We start from the raw sequence: 23,431 nt of genomic DNA on the forward strand, positions 1-23,431 counted from the left end.
AGTTTGGTCCTTAAGGGGTTAAATGAATTTCTCACAATGCTGATCTACGCAAGTGAAAGTGACTTTTGACTGAAGAATAAATAAATAAACGAAGACGTCGCATGGCAGACACAATGCTCCAACTGCCGGACACCATACCTACTGCAAACTAAAAGAATTAAAATAACTACAACATGTACAGGTATAACTTCCAACAAATCGCTTGCAGACGAGTTAACCACTTAAATCCATCCTTAAAAAAAAAAAAAAAAATCTCAAACATTTAATTTTTAAGATATTTTATTGTTTTTTTGGGAGAGAGTATAAAACTGTTCTGAGCAGAAATTGGAGGCATAGCAGGAACTGGAGAAAAATTGGACAAAGAAAAAACATTTTTTTTTTTTGAAAGTCCAGATCTTCAAACGTCTAAGGTTTTGGCAACATTTTACAAGTCCATGTTTCTATTTTAAAGAAAACATTTCTATATGTGAAACACTAGAGTATTTCCACCAGTATCTATTTGTAAGGGTGGGGTGTGGGTTATTGGGTTGGGGTACAAATTCAGAGACGGGCTGAATGAGAAGATGAAGTACCAAGTAGTCAGAAGAAGGAAAGAGTTTAAGTATTGCTGGGATTTCAGGATTAGATAACTCGCAGTGAACTATTAGAATCTAACAGAATATATTCCCTGCTATCTGTGCTTCCACTAAACCAGTTCCGTTGTGTTCAATGGCGCCATTCTTTGCCATACTTCCACAGCGTGAAACCACCTCAAATGAAAAAAAATATGAACAAACAGAAAAGAAAAACAAAGCCAACACACACAAAAACAAGGTGAAGTGGAGGTAACGTGGCCCGACGTGGCGATGTGCACAAATACGTGAGAACTAACATGTTTGTAACACGATGTAGAACAAGTCAAACTGACTGATGTGAAAGTAATTAGCGGCTGGATCTACTGAGACACAATTCCGGCCATTGATGCTGCTGACCGGGAACACCGTCCACGGGACGAGTCTTGTTAAATAAACGGACCGGCTGCTTCTACAGATACAATTCATAGAGATACAGATCTCCGAATCCCGATCTTACAAATCAAAACATCTCCTCAGCGTTCCTGACGCGGGTATCTCGCAGCTCGGCTAGTCTCTCAGTAAGTGCTGCTACGGTGTGTTCTCCATGCTGCTTGCTGTCTCTTGTGCGCACGTTTACACTCATGTTTTCCTTCTCCTTTTCCCCAACCACTGGAATAAAAAAAAAAAAAAAAAGACAACGTCAGCAGCAAACACTTCTCTGGTAAATAACTGGCAATCCCAGAAGATAAGAGAGCAATCAACCTCTGATAAGATCCCTGAATGGTTTGTCACTCAGCATTCCACTACCCTGACCACAGACTGCTAGAAATTCAAGATGGCAGCTCAGTGCAGAGGGTTTTTGTCTTCCTCTAAATACGTGCAAATGAATCATACAACTGCCGCCGATATACACAGACAATTATTCAACCACAGCACTAATCAAACTAGTTTAAATCGCAGACTCGTCAATGTGTTTATGCAAGATCACATTTCAAATAGAGCGATAAGAAGACTGGGTTTGGGAGCAATCCAAAAAGTTGGTCTGGTGGAGACACAAATGTACGTTGTACCTGAATAAGGAAACCCAAACTAGCAAAGATTTGCCTTCACACAAAAAGCAGTCAGTTAAGATCAGATTCAGTGGAACGGTTACCCATATCTACAGTATATTCTGGGTTACGTTTATTAATTATTTTAATAAGGTAGACTTATTTTGTGCTGCAGGTTACAGGATCTAAACAGAGATAAAACAATCTATATAATCCCTGACCTTTATACAACACTACTACCAGTGCAGAAATACCTTAAAGGGACACTATAGTCACCAGAACAACTACAGCTTAATGTATAGTATACAGCTTAATGTAGTTGTTCTGGTGAGTATAATCGCTCCCTTCAGGCATTTTCATGCAAACACTGCCTTTTCAGAAAAAAAAGCAGTGTTTACATTGCCCCTATGGACACCTCCAAGTGGCCACTCCTCAGATGGCCACTGGAGAGGCTTCCTTGCTCAGTGCTGCACAGTAAGCAGCCCTGCCGTTCAGCGTCTCCACGCTCTGCATGGAGACGCAGAATTTTCCTCATAGAGATGTATTGATTCAATGCATATCTATGAGGAGGTGCTGATTGGCCTTGTCCAATGCTTTCCCCAAAAATCAGCAATTTTGATGATTTCACCAAGAGGGGGGGGAGGGGGGGGGGCGCAGTGCCAGCAGACCTGTGGAAAGCTGGAAATAAGGAGAGTTTTAATCTTTTATAGGGGTGCTAAGGGGGGAAGGGGGGCAAGCCAACTAAATGGTGAATTTTCACTATAGGGTCAGGAATACAAGTTTGTGTTCCTGACCCTATAGTGTTCCTTTAAAATGTAGTGGTTCTATAGCATGTTCCTGCAGGCTGAGCACTGTAAATGCAGTATTTTCAGAAAAAAGGCAGTTTTGTACATTAGTGCCTAGGAACACCTCAATGGCAGTCACTGCTAGAGGTGCTTCCTAACGCAGATCTGCATGGAGAGGCTTAATGTTCCCAATAGAGATGCATTGATTCAACACATCTCTATAAGGAAATGCTGATCTCAGATTGATTATCTCAGCCATGAAGGTGGGGACAGCCACAGCGAACCCGGCTTGGCATGAGAAAACACCTTTTCCGTGTGATCTAAGGTTGCAGTCACCTAAATAGTTAAACAATATAGTGTCCGGAATACATGTCTGTACATAGTGTTCCTTTAATGCAGGAGAAAATAAACTTATGTAAAAACACAGCAGGCAAAGATCCGTACCGCATTACCTGCGGCAACCAGATCGCTCCCCCATTTAAAATCCTCACTGCCTGGATCTCAAGACACTGTGCTCCTCTACCCAGACTACCCAGGAGGCACAGCAGCAAAGCCCCTTTAAACTATGGCTCTGACACGGTTACTTGTGGTCAAGTAAACTATAGAGGTTCGCTCAAAAACATAAAAAAATTTTGTAAACTGGACAGTGAATTGCAAAATGTATCCTAAATAAGAATAGTTTGAGAACATTTAGAAATTTACTATTTTCGCAATTCAATTTTATATTTACTAGAATTTTATATTTAGTTAATTAAACCCAGAGTGTTTGGAGTCTGTAAGCACCCAGCCCATGAGCAGTAAATGGTGGGAACAAATAAAACAAACATTGGTCCTCGAGTCCCCCAATATACCTTACGAAAAGTAGCATTTGTATTAATAAAAAAAAACAAAAACATTTTTTAAATAAAAAAAAGTCAGGGATTGAAATCCAAACAGCAAAAATGTGGCATTTATCCATCCTTAAATTGCACTGCAGGAAGCAAAACCGTGTGATTTTACACAGTTTGATACTCCAAATCTAAACCATAATTATACGCTATTTGAGAGTCGGTGCAACATCTCGCTATCTGATGCAGGTCACAGGGATAGTCAGTCTGCCAGTAACCGCAACACGTCACACTGGGGTGTTTATACAAGTCTACAATTAGGAGAAACACAGACTCATTCATTTAATATGCACATCACACTTTGCTTAATTTCTCTGGAAATCAGGGCACATTAAACATTTTCAGGGTTTACAACCGACATGGCTGGTTCTTCAATATACAAAAACTATTTGAATTGTAGCCTTGGTGAGCTGCCAGTTGTTGCTCTGCGGGCTGGGAAATGTGCAAAATGTAAAGAATATTACACATTTTACACCAGAAAAATCATGCTGAGCAGGCAGCAGAACAGAGGGAGGTTAGGTAAATAGGTAAAAGTAGGTTTATTTCTAACTTTCACTTTGCAAAGGGAGGGTAAATCTAAATAGGGTTTATTGTACTATGTACTATGGCGTTAGGAATACAGATTTGTACTCCTGTAATGTTCCCAACTTTGGATCCAAACTTTTGTCCTGCCGTCTTGGTATGTAACTTTCTCCCTACCTCCCTTGCAGACTGGATGGACTGTTTCTTGCCATTAATGTTTAACCCATTAGGGATCAGGATCAGACCAGTCATAGCAAGACAGAAAGAAATTTGCCTAAATCTTGATCCTTTTGGAGTTAATGCTTTATCCCAGTAATAACACAATACATCATTAAAGGACCGGCCAATGATACTGGTCTAACCCAACCAGGAGATCGGTGACCCCTGAACGCTTCTCCCACAAAGTCTTGTCTTATTCTGGTTGAAAAACAATGTATAGTTAAAAATAAAACAAAAATATATCTCTCTCTATCTTTTCACCTGATCTGTCCTTCCTTCCTTCCTTGCAGTATGAAACCATTTGGCGTAATAGAAACCACAACAGAGACAGAGACTAAACAAACACAAATAAGTGGTACCATAGAAACTACAATTTAAAGACAATAAACAAAGCAATTATAGCAGATTTTTATGAGTCACAATGGGTTCAGGAGAGTCTGGATATTTCTCTTTTCTGCACTCTCAGCGAAGAATGATTGTAATCGGAGGTTTCCTGCTTCTGACACTAACTCCAAGAACCAATGGGTATAGAAAGTCCATTTCAGGCCACACAGTGAGGAGAAAGGTGAGAATTTACAGAGGAGAAACAGAAGAATGAAGGAGAGGATCATACAGACAGGGGAGCTCTAGATAAGCAGACAAAATACCGAGAATGAAGTTATACTGAGCCAGCTGGGCCTTGCGGATCTTTTTGTTCAGAGTGGTCCCTTGGTTGGCATCCACATCCACCATGAAGCCACATTCATGAATTGTCCTTTGCACCTGTCAGATATTGAGAGAAGAAAAAATATACAAAGATTTGAACCAGCAGAAGGGACATGGTGAATAGCATTAAGTTCCAGCCTGTAATTAATCCACCCCAGGTCCTCGGAGCTCGGTGGAATCTCATTCATCGTGTAAACCCTATTGTACAGATGATATATACTAGCTACACTGTATGTGTATTGCCAATCCTTGCTCTATTGCAAAGTATCAGCTTACGTAGTTTATGTTTTGTCTTTGACATGTCTGCACCCAACATTTTATTACAGGAAGACAAAAAGGTATATAAAGGAAGTAGAATCATACACCCAGGCACAAACATCTACCTCTCATTGGGAACCATCATAGCCCACTTCCTTTAGTATTGCCCTTAGCCTGATCTACACGCTCAACTGAATTGTTCATTGATATTAGTTGATGACTTGTATTTAAGGTTCTGCATATGGGAATGTTTTATAAACATCATAATTCTATAAAGTATATTCACATAACTATATGCAATATTGAGCACTTGACATCTAAAAGTGTCATATTCGAGACAATCACATATACACCATTATTCGAGCTGGAGTTGGCTTGTTGACCAACATTCCTTTGGAATGAGATTTAAAATAATGCATACACAAACACATGGATTGAGATCTAAATATACAGCGACCTAAACGCACAAACCGATAATTACACAGACACTTGAGAAATAGTGAAAATGTCACCAAAACCCATTAGCTAAATCCAACCTAAGAGAGCAAAGATGTACCTACAGATCAGCTGGGAATTTTCTAAATCTGTTTGTTTTTGCCTAAACTTTGCACAGATTAGTGAATAAACCACTCAGATGTTGTAATGTAGAATTTAGAAATATTGAGTAATAAATAATAAATCCACACTGGATTGGTCATTTTACAGTGTATGAGGAAACAAACTGTACAAACCCATTAGAAGTCACTGCTCGCTGAGAAACGCTGAATAATAAACCCATGGATTGCTCGAAATGTCAGCAATTCCCCAAATGTATTGTTTTGCCAAGCACAGTAATCGTATAATTAAGGACATTCTACTCATTTCCTAAAGGCTCTCACTTGCTGGATTTGCCCACGTGTTATTTTAGTTACGCTAATTTCTGTAAGGATTTCAAAATGGAAATATCTATCTATCTGGCAGCCGTGGAAAAAAAAAACAAAAAAAACATTTTGAACTCAGAGTACATTCTTTTTAAGCTCTTTTACAACATTTTTTGACATCCAAACTTTTGCTTGAGATTATGAGAGTGCACCATGTTTAAAGTGAACTCGCTGCGTATAAGACATGTGCTTGGTACAGTTGCCCTCGGGTGTGTATATAGTGCAATCTACCCAGTGTACAGGCAAGAAGATTGATACATTAAAATAAACCTTTTTTCCAACTCCATGATGGATAGAATGATGGATGGATGTGCCATTATAAACCCAAATTTTAAATGAGAGCGATTTAGAGATTGTCTCACCTGATGGGCGTAACTCTCCGTACTCGCTCCCACAGGTATAACCATAACCTGGAATGGTGAAAGCCATAAAGGCCTGCAGAAGACAAAATGTTTTTAGCATTAAACAACAGCGTGACGTATTTATGGCTGAGAATAGAAACATCCAGTTCATCTTACCCAGTATCTCCCCCGCCAGACACTTCCTGGTGCTAGAATCCTTATCATTGGTTACACACATGCTGAACAAATGCTTACCACTTCCCCCCATAGTTTTCTACCAATATCGCCAACATCCGTTCAACCGACCCCAAAACAGCTCGGTGGATCATGACTGGCCTTTCCACTGTGCCTTCAACTTTTCTGAGGATGAAGAAAAAAAAAATGGTTTCAGATTCATAATTATTTTCATATTAAAGGGATTGGTTTGCGGTATAATAAGTAAACTCAATTTAGGTGACTTATAGGCTATCCCCTCCAAAACAAGAATACCTTAATATGTTTTTTACTGACATTTTTAGGAACAGACACACAAATAAAATTTCCCATAATAAACTTTTTTTTTTTTAAATCTATGATATGAGCTGACTATGAAAATGCACAGATATTCTGAATGGACGTGGCCTGTTTTCTCTCCCAGATACCCTGGGTTATGGAGAGGGCCAGAATGAGGATTATCAGTTTATGATCTGGAATCCGCAGTGGCGCAGCAATCCTTCTCGTTCTGTTCAAATTGTTCAAAGACAATTCCTAGAATAAAACGTTTGGCTGTTATATGTTAATCTCTTTCCCAGCAACCCCACCCAACACGGAATACACCGCCATTTACTGCAAGAAAAACACAAGACTTCACCACTCCGTCTGCAGAATCCAACACACAGAAACAATATGTGGGAAACGCCGCCGGGAGTTGGCAACAGCAACATGGGAAGTGAGCCAAAAATATTGGAATGAAAACACCAAGAAAGTGATTATATGTCTGTCTGGTAACAGAATAAATGACTTCAAACTTGGTGTGCACAGGAAGCGGCTACACACCCCGTGTAGTGGAGATTGAACCGAATCGGGAGCTGGAAGTCGAGCTGGATCGTTGCACACTGATGGTAGCGACCCATCGCATCCTGTATCTGAATGTCAATCTAAAGGAAAATAATAGTCTGATCAGAAATGGAGCATATAATGGTGTGCAACATGCAGATATTACTCTATTAAACAACACAATACTAAACAAGTGTCAGCTCTTAAAATTAATGTATTTATCCTTTTTAAGGAAAAACGGTTTCTGGCCAGCCAATGGGTTCATTTACGGTGTTGTCCAGGAATGAAATGCATGGGTGAAAATGTGGGAATTATAATTAAGGTATTTACAAAAGAAACCCTTCAGCCCCGGTGTTAAACACTTCCACAAGATACCGTGAGCGCTCCCAGGTTTAAGCAGTCACTTGAGGGATAGTTAAATCTGCTCAAATTGAGCATTTGTATTATAGAGCATTATATCTATATCTGACTTATACTAAGCAGAGAGTCAATTCAATGTTAATCAATATGCAATATAGAAACAATAACCAATGAGAATTGCCAGGCTGTACCTAGACACATTCGCATTGCTTGCAACCTACAAGAAATTGTGCTTTAAACTACACTCACCAAATTGGAGGATTGCTAGAGGACAATAAGGGGGCCGGTGTGTGGCTGTGTCAATACAATCCTAGTGGCTTCCTATAGAGGTTGAGCAATGGGTTTGCGTGGGACGGGGCTGTGGTTTGTCTTTTGAAATTTGCAATGTGCAAGTGGGAGGTGAAGCACGTAGATTTAGGAATTATCACATCCAGTAATGAGGTTAGAGGCCATCAGCCTCCGGGCAGAGAGTGGTTTTAAAAGACATGTTTCAGACTGATTTAGTAAGAGATAACAAACACACATAACTCACACCCGCCTTGCGTTACAAGTAAAATAAAATAAATAATCCCGAAACGCGGTGCACGACCATGGATCGTAAAGACACAAATAAAGCATGCATGCAGAAAGCAATATTATTCTCATTTAGCTAGAAGCATGATTAACACCATGATAGGCACGGCTTTGTTCCCTTTTTAGAATCTAAAAAAAACAAAACAGAACTATGGAGAACCGACAAGGGAATTGCAGAGGAGGAGTGGTGCATTTTACATTAGCCCAGCCAATCAAAGCAGAAAAAAAAAAAAACAATTCAGTAAATTCACAGACAAACGACATGAGCAGATTTGACAGTTAGGGTGATTTTAGTAAATTGCTGTAGTTATAAGAAGATAGGGGCAGGGATCATCCTTCTACACGTATGTAGCATAGACTGTTAAAGTGCTTGGAGTGTTCCTTCCATTGTAGGCACTGTAAACAATTCATTTAATTGAAGTGCTTATAGTTTCTGGGGTCCCCTGGCGCCGTCCTCCATTCAGAGTTAAACCCTTGTTGATGTTTTAATGTTTAACCAAAGTCCCCAGCAGCCCATGCCCCTGTGCTGCTTGGGCTAATGAGGAAGCATTAGTTTGAACAGCAATGGGTAGATGTGATTGGCTGAGAATGTCAGCTGACGGCTTTCAGTCTATCACAGCACCCACTGCAGGTATGAATCGGTATGGCTAGAAAGAAGTGTGTAATCTCTGTCCTAGCCACACCTCCAGTGGGGGTGGAGCTATGGAAAGCCAGGGACCTTCATTCAGTGTTAAACTGCTAGAAAATGGTTTAACACTGAATGGAGGGACAGCGTCAGGGGACTCCAGGCACTATAAACACTTCAATTAGATTTCATGGTTTTAGTTCAAGGAGATGGTATTAATGAATTAAAATGGTATTAATACCTATACAAGTACCGGTGTCCTTTTAACCATTAGGTGGGATTGGCCACACAGTACAATATTACAGACAAAAACACCAAATTAGTGACAGCTCACATATCATGTCAACATCATTCACATGAGTGGAATAGTCCAACACTAACGCAGTAAGCCACGAGCAGTGTGTGACGACAGGCTGACTGACGGGTGATCACTGAGCTCACGGCTACGAAGTTCTATCCTAACGCACACTGAAATCAGGATTTATTAATGTTAATCAAACGCTTACCTTTGGCCCATAAAATGCTCCATCGCCTGGATTTAACTCCCACGGGAGACCAAAACTATTCAGACTTTTCTCGAGTTCCTGTAGAGAAACCAAAAACTAAATACACAAAAATATCACAGGTGTGTGTATATATATATATATATATATATATATATATATATATATATATATATATATTTATTTATTTGTGGTTGGGGCAATATTGCCGTAAGAGTTAGATAATATATAAATTGTAATAAATATCATAGTTAATAACACCAGTCGGTTGTGGTGTGCAGGAACCGACAATGCAGTAGGCCTGTAATAAAGTGTACAGTACAACATTATATTTGTTCTACAATACATCAAAATGACTTGGATAAGTCACGAAAAGCCTGGTGAATCTCTTTAACCGGTTCTGGTATGTATAAAGTATAAGCGGATGATTTCTGGCATCCCGTGATCTTGATTATATGAGCTAGAATGTGGTTGGAGGAAGCAGATGATGCTGCCCCTATGTGAAATGAGTGTCCTGAGTAATGAGTTGCATTGAGGCCAAGTCTGGTCAATAGCATACGGACATAGAGCAGAAACTCAGCAGTAGTGAGACTGGAACCGTGTAGTTCTAGTACCGGTTGGTGTGGTTGTTTGCGAAAAGTGTTGAAATATTTAACCCTTAACTGGACACTGGTTATAGGTAGGGCAGATGGCGTCCCATCTGGCTATTTTTAGAGTGGGGGAGTGAAAGGATGTAGTGATCTATGGATTTGTGGATATTGAAAGTGTTATGGTAATCCGTGGAAGTTATATTAATGGTGAATCCTCTAGGTCGTAAAATCCGTAAAACGCCAAGTATATGGCGGTTTTAATTACCATATTAGTTACATGTTCGAAAGGTGACGTGTCTAACAAATCAGATAATAATTGGAATAGTTCACTATTGATGGGTAGTGTTTTAGAGGGTAAGGTCGTGTCAGATTTTGGATTCCTTTCAGTAGGGTTTTAATTTGGTAGGATGATAGGAATCCCTTTTTGTTAGGGTGTTGTAAGAGCATTCAGTGTTGAATGCCCGTTAGATAGCGTTTAATAAGGTTAAATGATCACTTTAACTTAAAATGATCAAAATGAAGTGAAACACAATACGGCCTCCATAGCAAACATTTCCTGAATCTAGTGAAAAGCCCTATCTTGGGATTTAACCGAGAGTGCCAGGTGGGAAAGATTCTGTGTGTGTACCAATAAAACATTTAATCCAGCAACGTGTCGGAATGGAGGGGAAGGAGTAGCCAGACGGGAAGTGGTGGATAGAGTCTTGTGGAAGTAAAACCCAAAGAAAAAGTTACCTGCGCTCTCTCCTAAATCCCTATGTATATTAGCGCGGGCTAGAGTTCACTCCTACCACTGGAGCCACCAATGAATCCCACTGGGACCACCAGGGAACAAAATATGTCCTCCCTCCTCCCAGTAAAGGTAAGAAGGGAGGGGGGACATCAATATTTATATTTATTGTAATTAAAAAAAAAATTTAAAAAGCCTCCCTACCCTCCTTCCCCTCCATACACACACTACACACACTGCCCCCCATACACACACTGCCCCACAAACACTGCCCCCATACACACACTGCCCAACAAACACTGCCCCCATACACACACTACACACACTGCCCACAAACACTGCCCCCCATACACACACTACACACACTGCCCAACAAACACTGCCCCCATACACACACTACACACACTGCCCAACAAACACAGCCCCCATACGCACACTGCCCCATACACACAACACACACTGCCCCCATACACACACTACACACTGCCCCACAAACACTGCCCCCATACACACACTACACACTGCCCCACAAACACTGCCCCCATACACACACTACACACTGCCCCACAAACACTGCCCCCATACACACACTACACACTGCCCCACAAACACTGCCCCCATACACACACTACACACTGCCCCACAAACACTGCCCCCGTACACACACTACACACTGCCCCACAAACACTGCCCCCATACACACACTACACACTGCCCCACAAACACTGCCCCCATACACACACTACACACTGCCCCACAAACACTGCCCCCATACACACACTACACACACTGCCCCACAAACACTGCCCCCATACACACACTGTCCCACAAACACTGCCCCCCATACACACACTGTCCCACAAACACCGCCCCCCCATTCACACACTGCCACCCTCACATACACACTGCACCGCCTCACTCTGCGGCGCGCGAGGGAGCTGAGCAGACAGCTCAGAGGAAGAGCTCCCTCGCCAGCCGCCCGCCCGCCCAGCAACCAGCCCAGCAGCCCGACCGGCAGCCCCACTAGACCCCAGGGAGGTAAAGAAACCCCCCCAGAATTCCCAAAGGTAAGGAGGCTGGGGGGGTAGGTTAAATTAATTATATATATTATATATATATTTATATATATTATATTATATTATATTATATATATTATATTATAGATATATATATATTATATATATTATATTATATTATAGATATATATTATATTATAGATATATATATATTATAGATATATATATATTATAGATATATATATATTATATATTATATTATAGATATATATATTATATTATAGATATATATTATAATATATTATTATATTATATATTATAATATATATATATATTATATTATATATATTATATTATATATATATATTATATTATATATATATATATATTATATTATATATATATATATTATATATATATATATATATATTACATTATATTATATATTATATTATATTATATATTATATATCAGAGAGTGTGTGTGTCTGACAGAGTGTGTGTGTCTGACAGAGAGTGTGTGTGTCTGACAGAGTGTGTGTGTCTGCTAGTGAGTGTGTCTGCTAGTGAGTGTGTGTGTCTGCTAGTGAGTGTGTGTGTCTGCTAGTGAGTGTGTGTGTCTGCTAGTGAATGTGTGTGTCTGCTAGTGAGTGTGTGTGTCTGCTAGTGAGTGTGTGTGTCTGTTAGCTAGTGTATGCGTATCTGTCAGTGAATTTGTGTGTGTGTGTGTGTGTGTATTTAGAAGGCGGGACGGGACGGGGAGGGTTGGGTGGGGGTGTCGCGCGGGGGGGGGCTGAGTTTTGTCCTGCCTAGGGCAGCACAAAACCAGGATACACCACTGTTAGTATGCCATGTTTGGGTTCGTCTCCTCCTCGAGGTGCATGTTTGGAGCAGGGCTGCAGCATTCAAGGCAGAGGTGAGGGTAGTGTTATATGTGGAGATGGCCAGTGAGGGACAGGAGAGGGAAGGGATGGATAGCAGTTGTGAATCAATGTCAGCTGACAGCTGCTGGAGGTCAATAGAATTAAGGTTCCTCCTGAGCTAAGGGGGGTTAGGCTGAGGTTGTTGGGTGAGGGGGTAATTGAGAGCAAGCGATAAGAGGTGGTGATCAGAGAGAGGAAATGGAGTTGCAGATATTAGATAATGTACATGAATAAGAGAAAATGAGGTCAAGGGTATCCCACGTAGGTGGGAGAATTAGCTCACTGCGATAGCCCAATGGAAGAAGTATTTGAAAGTAGTTTAGAGGCGGCTGAGGTCAAAGGTGGGTTAATGAGAATATTGAAGTGTCCGAGAATTAGGGATGGAATATTAGAAGAGAGGAAGGAGGGTAGCCAGGCAGCAAAGTGGTCAAGGAAGAGGAGAGGGGAACCTGGGGGAGGATAAATAACGGCAATGTTAGCAGAGAAGGGTTTGAATAAGCGAATTTCGAAGGAGGAGAGAGAGGGAAGAGGGGTTGGGTAGAGTTTTGAAGGAGCAGTGGGGTGAAAGTAGAAACCCTACACCGCCAGCTTTACGGTCAGACTGTCTTGGGTTGTGCGTAACCCAACCTCCTGCCAAGATAATACTACAACATGCAGAATTTTAAATTAAACTAATATCATATTCAACCAGTAGGGGGAACCTTAACCAGGAATTTGTCAAATATACAACCAATTAGTTTCAATTCGTGTAGCCTCTGGACTTAGAAATAAAAGGCAATTGGGAGTAATCGCACGAACACCCTATGCTTTAAACAGGTGTTCGTGCGCTCCCAATATGTTCAAACAAACAGTTTGTACGAATTGATCCGAACGCTTAAGAATAAAACGCATCAGCTAGTATATGCAAGGGAGCCAAACAAGGGTCCCTGTTCGTGCGTGTGAAAGACCCGAAAGAAAGCAATGAAAGTATGCGTACGTGCGAGCCTGTACGAAAACAGCCGAATACATGCAAAAACTTACGAAACGTACTGGAATAGACCCAAACCAGGATGACGCCAAACGATGCGACAGAGGCGCGACGGCTTGGGTCTACATTTACTGTTCAACTGTCACTTCCAAGTCAGTCTCGGAGCAAGCAGGCTGGAAATGTTCGGTAAGCAGTCAGGTAAGTAGAACCAGACGGACAGGAAGCCAGGAACCAGGACCACAGGGACACAGGTAAGAATAGCAAAATGGCGACTTGTAAGTGACCGGAAGTAGTCACACATACACACACATATATATATACTTCTGTGTAGCCTCTGTTGCACTTTATGCAATTCCACATGTGTCCACAGAGGGCACCCTCTGGATAAACTGTAGTCAGGACTTTAGGCAAACGTGACTTGACTGAATCCTTCCTCTATGGGCTTTCTACACATCACTGTTTATAGCGTGCATACATGTTTAAGTGACATTAGAACTTGGTATGGAAACAGAGTTATATGCTATATAATGTGTTTCGGTGTTGTCATACTATTAAGACATTGACTACCTGCGTTCTTGGTACACCTACCTGCTGGAGAGAATGTAAGTACTTGCGTTCACTGCTTGTTAGCAGAGATAGAGTCACTGTGAAACCCCCCCCTTTTCACTATCTTTTTGATTCATCAGGCGTTCTCTGTACCGTCTAAAAACTTGCAATGTGAGAATATGTTGTGATTATACCGCTTGATGTTCTCCTAACTCAACATGTGCTCATAATCATATGAAAGCTGTACATAGAGCACACATAGAGCCAACGTATTAGTCAATGTGTTTATATACAGTTTGTGTCACGCTCTGCGTCCGCTATATTGTAATGAGGAATACATTGTATTATAACAGCACCCTTCAGTTGCTCTCTGGGGTCGGTAAATTACATACAAAATAAAAGGTTAATTTTTAATGTGTGTGTATATTTATCTCAAGACTGATTGCCAATGGTAAGATCTTACCCCTTCGGCTTTATTCCAGACCTCCAGATCTCCTAAAAACTGCTCTGGGCGGGTTGAGAGGTAGAATTTAAAAGTAAAGCCAAAAACGGAGTACACAGCACGCACAAAGTCCAGACAGCCACTGATTTCACTTTCCAGCTGTTAATTACAGGGGAAAAATAAAAGAGATGAATGTTTGATGAAACTGTCCTGAAACTCCTGATGACTTGTCATCTCTCAAAAGCCCATTCCCACACACCTGGTCCATCGAGCAGAAAATGTGTGCGTCATCTTGCTGGAAACGCCGGACTCGCGTCAATCCTGACAGTGCGCCAGATAACTCATTCCTGTGCAGCACCCCAAAATCCGCCAGCCTCAAGGGAAGCTCCCTCCATGAACGGGGCCGATGGTCAAACATAAGACTAAGAAATTCGGAAACAGATTGATCAGGATAATACAAGTGTCACAATAAGAAGTCACACAGACGGACGGAATTATGTGTTTGTGTCGAATAATATGGGCGATCTAACACACATATCAAGTCTGTGACGCCTTTTGATTCTGAGTGCACTAATTTTCTACACAAGTACCAATGTGCAAGCAGACACTACAGGGTGCATCCTTCCGTTTATTATACAGATTCTGAGGCCTAAACTCACCAGTGACCAGGACAATTCATTGGTTTTAAGGAAAACATTTCGTCCTCAATGGTGAAGGAGAACATATTCTTGCCGTAGTGCTCCCAGTGACCAGACTTCTCCCACAGCTTGTTGTTGTACATGTTTGGGGTGATTACTTCTGTGAAGCCCCGCTTCCTGTACTCGCCCTGCAGGGTTGGAGGATGTAGAGACAGGTGTCTAACCCATAACTCTAATAAAATTAAATATTTTAACATCAAAACTGTATCCACTATGGCTTAAAGCACAGCCATGGGGTGATAGAACAGGTTGCCCCAACCAGCTGAAGATCTCTCAATCCTATGACTCGTTTCCACCACCACCCGGTAAATGGCTCTGACAGCCATTTAATCTAACAGTATGGGTATCCTAATTTAGAAAACCAAGTTCATTATTTTCGACATATATTTAACATGAGCTTGCAGCAGACAATCTTACAAACAGATAGGGCGCAGACCGCGCCAGCAGTCCACTCAGTAAGGAAAGGTTGAGTCAATATATTAATCGTGTAGATTCACCATCTTCAACAACGTCTACATAATTTCCTGCTTACATCATAAAACATTAACACATTCGTTACGAATAACCAACACAAACTCAATGTTTCCGAATGATTTCAGTCTCAGCGTAGGGAATCCAAAATCTCTGACTTCTGTGGACGGAGAGAGCAGGAAGTGGAATGGGATCTCTATTAGTAAAGTAATGCAGGGATGAGGTAGCAGTCTGGTCTTTGCTAACCCAGCATTGTCTGGATTTGTACTTGGCTCAAAGCTCTCCAGGCTGGACTGACCCACTGGCATATTTTGAGGTGGACAGTAGCATATGGGGCTGATTCTTCTGCCAAACTATGATGAGTGTGTATTGCATGATGTCCCTGTATGTGTTTACGTATGACTAGAGGGTAAAACAGCGCTCAAGATATTCACTGGTGTGTGTTGTCACAGGAAATGGAGTCTGCGTCTCGCAGGTACATAATGATCTCTGTGAATGCAGTCACGTACAGTAAATAATACAGATTATTAAATACAGAAAACTAATGCATTCACCTACATGAGATTCAGAAAGAAAGGATTACAACAAGGGGAGCTTGATCGAGTAACATAGCATGGTATTAGTTGGATTGAATGATATAGTATAGGATTAGCTTGATCGGGTAACACAGTGCAAGCACTCCTCACTTACCGACCGGGTCTGATGACCCGATTGCAAAATAAAGTGGTCACGGTTCACTAGCGAAGGGAATCCCGTGAATCTATGTTCGGGGAAAATTACCTGAACATAGACCAGCTCTCTAACGTAGGGAATCCCTTGAATCCCCAAACTAGAGAGCTGGTCATAAGCAGAGCCGTCATAAAACAGGTAGGTCATAAAGTGAGGAACACCTGCATGGGATTAGGTTGATCAGGTAACATAGTATGGAATTAGATATATTTGGTAACATAGGATAGGATTAGGTGGATTGGGTAACATAGTATGGGATTAGATTTATCGGGTAACATAGTATGGGATTAGATTGATTGGGTAACATAGTATGGGATTAGATTGATCGGGTAACATAGTATGGGATTAGATTGATCGGGTAACATAGTATGGGATTAGATTGATCGGGTAACAGTATGGGATTAGATTCATCGGGTAACATAGTATGCGATTAGATTCATCGGGTAACATAGTATGCGATTAGATTCATCGGGTAACATAGTATGCGATTAGATTCATCGGGTAACATAGTATGCGATTAGAGATCAATTGGTCAACATAGTATGGGATTAGATTGATCGGGTAACATAGTAGGAGATTAGATTGATCGGGTAACATAGTATGGGATTAGATTGATCGGGTAACAGTATGGGATTAGATTGATCGGGTAACAGTATGGGATTAGATTGATCGGGTAACATAGTAGGAGATTAGATTGATCGGGTAACATAGTATGGGATTAGATTGATCGGGTAATATAGTATGGGATTAGATTGATCGGGTAATATAGTATGGGATTAGATTGATCGGGTAACATAGTATGGGATTAGATTGATCCGGTAACATAGTATGGGATTAGATTGATCCGGTAACATAGTATGGGATTAGATTGATCGGGTAACATAGTATGGGATTAGATTGATCGGGTAATATAGTATGGGATTAGATTGATCGGGTAACATAGTATGGGATTAGATTGATCGGGTAACATAGTATGGGATTAGATTGATCCGGTAACATAGTATGGGATTAGATTGATCCGGTAACATAGTATGGGATTGAAGATTGATCGGGTAACATAGTATGGGATTGAAGATTGATCGGGTAACATAGTATGGGATTAGATTGATCGGGTAACATAGTATGGGATTAGATTGATCGGGTAACATAGTATGGGATTAGATTGATCGGGTAACATAGTATGGGATTAGATTGATCGGGTAACATAGTATGGGATTAGATTGATCGGCTAACACAGTATGGGATTAGATTGATTGGCTAACACAGTATGGGATAAGATTGATCGGGTAACACAGTATGGGATTAGATTGATCGGGTAACATAGTATGGGATTAGATTGATCGGGTAACATAGTATGGGATTAGATTGATCGGGTAACATAGTATGGGATTAGATTGATCGGGTAACAGTATGGGATTAGATTGATCGGGTAACACAGTATGGGATTAGATTGATCGGGTAACATAGTATGGGATTAGATTGATCGGGTAACATAGTATGGGATTAGATGGATCGGGTAACCTAGTATGGGATTAGATTGATCGGGTAACCTAGTATGGGATTAGATTGATCGGGTAACCTAGTATGGGATTAGATTGATCGGGTAACATAGTAGGGGATTAGAGCTGATCAATTCTGATACTTCCACTTATCTTTTACCGTCCCAAAACACCCCACCTCCCTTAAGAAATCCTGCTTTCCTGTACAAGAAGAGGCTGTTCTTGAGATGCCCCCTACTATTTAAACTGTGACTCTCTCCCTGCATCATCACCTTTAAAGAATCCATAGAAACTCCTGGCTTTAATGAGTATTACAGAAATGTCCTCAAATTGCCAGGCTGGCCAATGTTACGTCTATTCGTGCTCTGTCAGTAACGGTACTAGCCGGATTTATGTGTCCTGTGTGCCATTCCATGCCAGCACATTCAGGTGATCTCTGTACCTGTTGCAGCAGAGTTTGTTGACAGTATGTATGGAGATTAAAGGGAAGTTATTGGAGCATGTTCAAGTTTAAGAATGAATGTGCTATGTTGGCAGAGCAAGGAACTTCGTAAACACACATTTTCCTTTTTTTTAAAAAATTCTTTATTTATAGCGTGCAGGGGATTACAAACATGCATGGTGTGCCACGGCGGCACAAACAAGAATACATATTGTAGATTGTCATGGCTGTTTTAAACATTACTGCACATTTTATAGTTAAAGTAGACAGGTTAAACTAAGCATTTTTCATTTTTAATTGATTCACATGCTGATGCTGAGTATGTCAGTTTATGTTAAGTCGTACATTAGTTGCGTCATATTAACAAGATGCGTGGAGTATGCCTAGTCAAAATATGCACTGTATGCGTTAAGAGAACAAAATAAAAATTGTCATGCTTTTAACAAGTTAGTAGATGGCTGGTAACTCTGGACAGGCTGATTAAAATTAACAATATAAGTACTCTGGCTTTGAAGGTGACTGTGAGCAAGCTAAGACCTAGTATACTACCTAGTAGAACAGATCACCCAGGTGATAATGGTACAGAGTCCCCAGGAGTGAGATTGCTGGAGGCACTACAGTCTTAGTAGTTAGGAGTCCCACTAGAGATGAGGGATAACCCCTTCAGCCTCTTGAGTTGTTGTGCCTGGGTGTCAGGTCTGCTGTCAATCGCTAGGGCGCTGGGTGAGTTCTCCGCTGTGTTCTTGCCGCAGCTTATTTGTCTATCCACCTGACAGTGAGCCTCTTGGTGTGACAGTGGTTGTGGGTCGGCGATGCATCTGTGGGTCCTCGCGTTACTCTGCCCAAGCTTGGAGGATGTGTACAGTCTGGCTTCCCTTGATGATTGCAGGACAACAGAAAAGGCTGCCATCTTGTGTACTCCTCGAGGGTTTGCTGGTCAGCGTGAGTGGTGATTTTGACACTGTCCGCCGCCATGTTTGGTGAGCAGGGTGCCGTCGTCTCCAACCGCGCCCGTTCAATGGGGCTCTCGTACCAACACTCGGGCCTGCAGGATTACCCTGGTGGACCGTGATGACCCCCAACGGTCCTAAGGGGGGGGGGGGGGGGGAGGTTCTGCGTCTGCAGGACTTCGGGACTGGAGGACCGGCCGCATCCCCAGCCCCGCATCAACCGCTAGGCCGCATGTCGGACCTGCCATGGCTAGCGCCTCCAGGGTGTCCGCAGTGCCCCTGTCTCATTCCCGCTGATGCTCCGTGGTGTGGATGGGCGAAGGACCCATTTAACTTAGGTGGGTTATGACCAGGGAAGCACTAAGTCCGCCGTTTGGTGGGAGCTCTGGGTGCCTGCGACTTCTCCTCATGGCGGTCAAGCCCCGTCCCCCACATTTTCCTTTTTAAAGGGACAGTTCACATAGTTATATTTCATACTGTTTTTTTATATATATTTTATAGAGGAAAAAATAATTTTGTATGTATATATTCCTGCATCTCACTTATTTTTCCTCAGGTCTTGCTCATTAGAATTGTTATATAGTGTGATGAGTGTTTGGGTACCGCTCACTTTTTCTGCCAAACTGCTTTCCAGAGGTTTAATAAAATCGAAAGCTTTCCTCTGCACCCAAACACCTGGACTCTCCGCATTTACAACCCGGCCCCTCGGCCCCAGCTCAGACAGTACAGTAGTGACATTTGTGCATTATCAATCAACCTTTAGATGGCAATGGCAGTCTGTGAGCATCAAGCTAAACATACCCAGCACTAACAGCCATCAACATTTAGACAGGTTTGGGATAAATTTATATTTTCCTAGTTTTTTAAGCATCTACGGAGTAGTCCGGGTTTGAGAGACTGACAGACCCTTGTTTTACCTCAACCTGCTCGAAAGCTCAAAAGGCAGTTGATGTCTGGGTGATTGGGAAAGAGATTTACTTTGTAGTCATTTAATTACAGACATTGCAGTAACTACTTAACTCGGTGCTGAGTGGATTTCTGAGTCCAATTCATTATAGAATTTAAAGGGACACTACAGGCACCCACACAATCTTAGGGCAAAGAGGTGGGATGGCCGAGCAGAGACTGGCACTGCAAGGGAGAAAAGCAAATAAAAGTGATTTTCTACGCCTAATAGGTGGAGGCTGGGGACACGGCTACCAGGGCAATAAAGCGTTGGGAATATAAATGTGTATAAAGTTCCTTTAATTTAATATTGTTTAACAGATGGCCAATACAATATATATATCTGAAAAAAGTAACCAGATTTACACAGTAACTGCCGTCAGTGCACATCCAGTATCCTACGCCTGCCGTCAGTGCACATCCAGTATCCTACGCCTGCCGTCAGTGCACATCCAGTATCCTACGCCTGCCGTCAGTGCACATCCAGTATCCTACGCCTGCCGTCAGTGCACATCCAGTATCCTACGCCTGCCGTCAGTGCACATCCAGTATCCTACGCCTGCCTTCAGTGCACATCCAGTATCCTACGCCTGCAGTCAGTGCACATCCAGTATCCTACGCCTGCCGTCAGTGCACATCCAGTATCCTACGCCTGCCGTCAGTGCACATGCTACATCCTATGCCATATATATTCAGGATACTACGCCAGCCACGACGTATATTCAGGATACTACGCCAGCCACGGCGTATATTCAGGATACTACGCCAGCCACGACGTATATTCAGGATACTACGCCAGCCACGACGTATATTCAGGATACTACGCCAGCCACAACGTATATTCAGGATACTACATAGAATATTATTAAGGTTGATTGACATGCAATACACGGACCGTACCTTTATGAAGTCGATTAGCACGTTGTAGATATGAGCTCCTCTGGGCAGAAAGAAACAGCTTCCAGGGCTGAGGTCATGGAAGAAAAATAAACTTTGGTCCTAAAGAAAAGAGAAACACAAGCCACCACTGAGTCCGCCATCTAAATCTCACTGACAGATATATAAGCCCTCTCCCAGCGCAGTCCCTGCAGTACAGAATAGCTATCTTGGATCAAAGAACCAACTGTGCCATCTGTTCAAACCTCAGGGTGCAGGTTCTAGTACCTGCAGAACCAGACTTCCCAATGGGGTGGGTAATGGTAATATTTGTCAGTGAAGTAAATCCTGAGATTGTGAAGTTAGGGTTTCAACAAAGAGAATCTCTACAAAAAATAAAAAAAGAATATTAAATTGAAACTAGTGGGATAAATCCAAGATGTGCACGCCTATTATATTAGTTTAAATAGGAAGGCAATTCGGTACTAAGAGTAATTAAAGGGACACTGAGCACCAAAACAACTTTAGCTTAACACGAGAGAAAAATTAAATGGACACTATAGTCCCCACAACTAATATATCAATGTAGCAGTTTGTGTGTATAGATCATGCGCCTGAAGTCTCGCTGCTCATTTCTCTTACGTTTTGGAGTTAAATCATTGTTTATACAGCCCTAGTCACACCTCCCACCCTGAGACTCACACAGCCTCCCTACTCACTTCTTGATAAACAGTCTAATCCTTTAGCTTCCCTTATTGCACTGTGTTTAATTTAGAATTTCTACTATCTTCTTATCTCTTGCTCTGTTAGCCGCAGGTTAGAGCGTGCAGCAGCCTCCCGTCTGTTATTAAAAATTAAATTAACAGATAAAATGAAACAATTTGTTTCATCGAAGCTGTGCGAGTCACAGTCACAGGATGTGCAGCTCATTTGAGCAGGGCTCTCTGCACCGTCTGTTCTTGTAACAAATTGTTTGTGAATATACCTATTGTACAGCGCTACGGCAATTGCTGGCACTCTATAAATAATATTGTTTTCATTTTAGACTGTTAGACTGCAGGGATATGATCTATACACCAAAACTGATTCATTCATAGAATATTGTTCTGGTGCTTAGCATATCCTTCTAATGGGAAATAAATGTTTTTAGTTTGATGTTTATGTCCCTTTAGTGTAAAAGATATTGGGGTTTTAGGTTATTACCCCCTCCCCCAGTGTGCCCTGCTGTGTTCCCCAAGTATTCTACAGAGACAAGTTGGTCTCTGTTTGGATCAGTGGCATCAACCTAAAAAAACAGTTTAGAGGAAGGCAATAACAACAGAGAGGCTGCAGGGGGGAATAAAACCCATTCTATGAATGAAGCAGTTTTGGTGTATAGATCATATATATCTTATATTAAAGGCTACGACTTGTAGAACTTTACAATATAGTCTTTATTAATATGCTGTAAATCACAACATAACAAAAATGATTTTTTTTTTTTTTTAAAGAGGAATGTCACTGAAATATTTTTTCCCATTCTGTTTTTTTACCAATCCAATTTTCCGATGGTCCCGGTTTCCAGCCTCTTCCTGGATTTTTTCCCATTCTTTCAACTGTTTACTGTCTGGGAAGGAAGTTCCAGAAACCCTCTGCAGCGTTTCCTGTGAAGGGTCTCCTTTCCAAAATGCTGACGAGTTCTATTAGAAGACAGGAATACGATTTTACATAACCAAGGCAGGGGGTAAACGGCAACTCAAAGCGAACACCAGTTCCCCTACTTTGTGTACAAACATGGTGTGTGTCTTTTAGAACTCAATAAACGTGTTCATTAGGGCTGAAAACATTCACTTTCCCACTGGCAAAAAAATTTACAAGTTGAAGGAGAGTCGGAATGCGTTCTACATGTCACACCCAGCGTCCTGCGCTACTACAGCATGAGCCTCACTAGAACTCTGCTTCTCTGTATTACAAGCCCAGCTACCTGCAGGCGCACATTAGACACCAGCAATGAGACCTCCCTTGCAGGGAAAGATAGAAGAATCAGAAGGGCCCTTAAAACACACACAAAAATAAAAATTGGGGGCAATGAACACCAAAGTGAGAAAGTGACATTTAGATAAAGGGGGTAATAACAGGTCAAGGACCCCCTTTCTCTAGATATAACCTGCCACATGCTGGAAGAAAACCACAGACACGTGAAAGTAAAACAATGTCCTATCGTTTACATAAGCGATCATACACCGTGACACGCTAACCAACATAAACAGCCAAGTGTACAAATCCTTGTACA

At 41.6% G+C, this 23,431-nt stretch overlaps 1 protein-coding gene across 1 annotated transcript in view; it reads right to left on the minus strand.

Moving 5' to 3' along the window:
- Positions 1-261: 261 nt before the first annotated feature.
- TARS2 (threonyl-tRNA synthetase 2, mitochondrial) overlaps positions 262-23,431 on the minus strand; it is a 39,576-nt gene continuing 16,406 nt past the window's right edge. The window contains exons 9-19 of the mRNA XM_063440412.1: positions 22,692-22,838; positions 21,184-21,282; positions 15,209-15,375; positions 14,809-14,971; positions 14,571-14,708; positions 9,340-9,417; positions 7,276-7,376; positions 6,496-6,600; positions 6,262-6,334; positions 4,664-4,778; positions 262-1,223 (exon numbers count right to left, since the gene is read on the minus strand). Coding sequence (XP_063296482.1) covers positions 1,075-1,223; positions 4,664-4,778; positions 6,262-6,334; positions 6,496-6,600; positions 7,276-7,376; positions 9,340-9,417; positions 14,571-14,708; positions 14,809-14,971; positions 15,209-15,375; positions 21,184-21,282; positions 22,692-22,838 — 1,335 coding nt within the window. The 3' untranslated portion in view covers positions 262-1,074. The remainder of the gene's footprint in view (positions 1,224-4,663; positions 4,779-6,261; positions 6,335-6,495; positions 6,601-7,275; positions 7,377-9,339; positions 9,418-14,570; positions 14,709-14,808; positions 14,972-15,208; positions 15,376-21,183; positions 21,283-22,691; positions 22,839-23,431) is intronic.

Source organism: Pelobates fuscus, chromosome 13 (assembly GCF_036172605.1).
Source record: "Pelobates fuscus isolate aPelFus1 chromosome 13, aPelFus1.pri, whole genome shotgun sequence".
NCBI classification, from domain to species: Eukaryota; Metazoa; Chordata; class Amphibia; order Anura; family Pelobatidae; genus Pelobates; species Pelobates fuscus.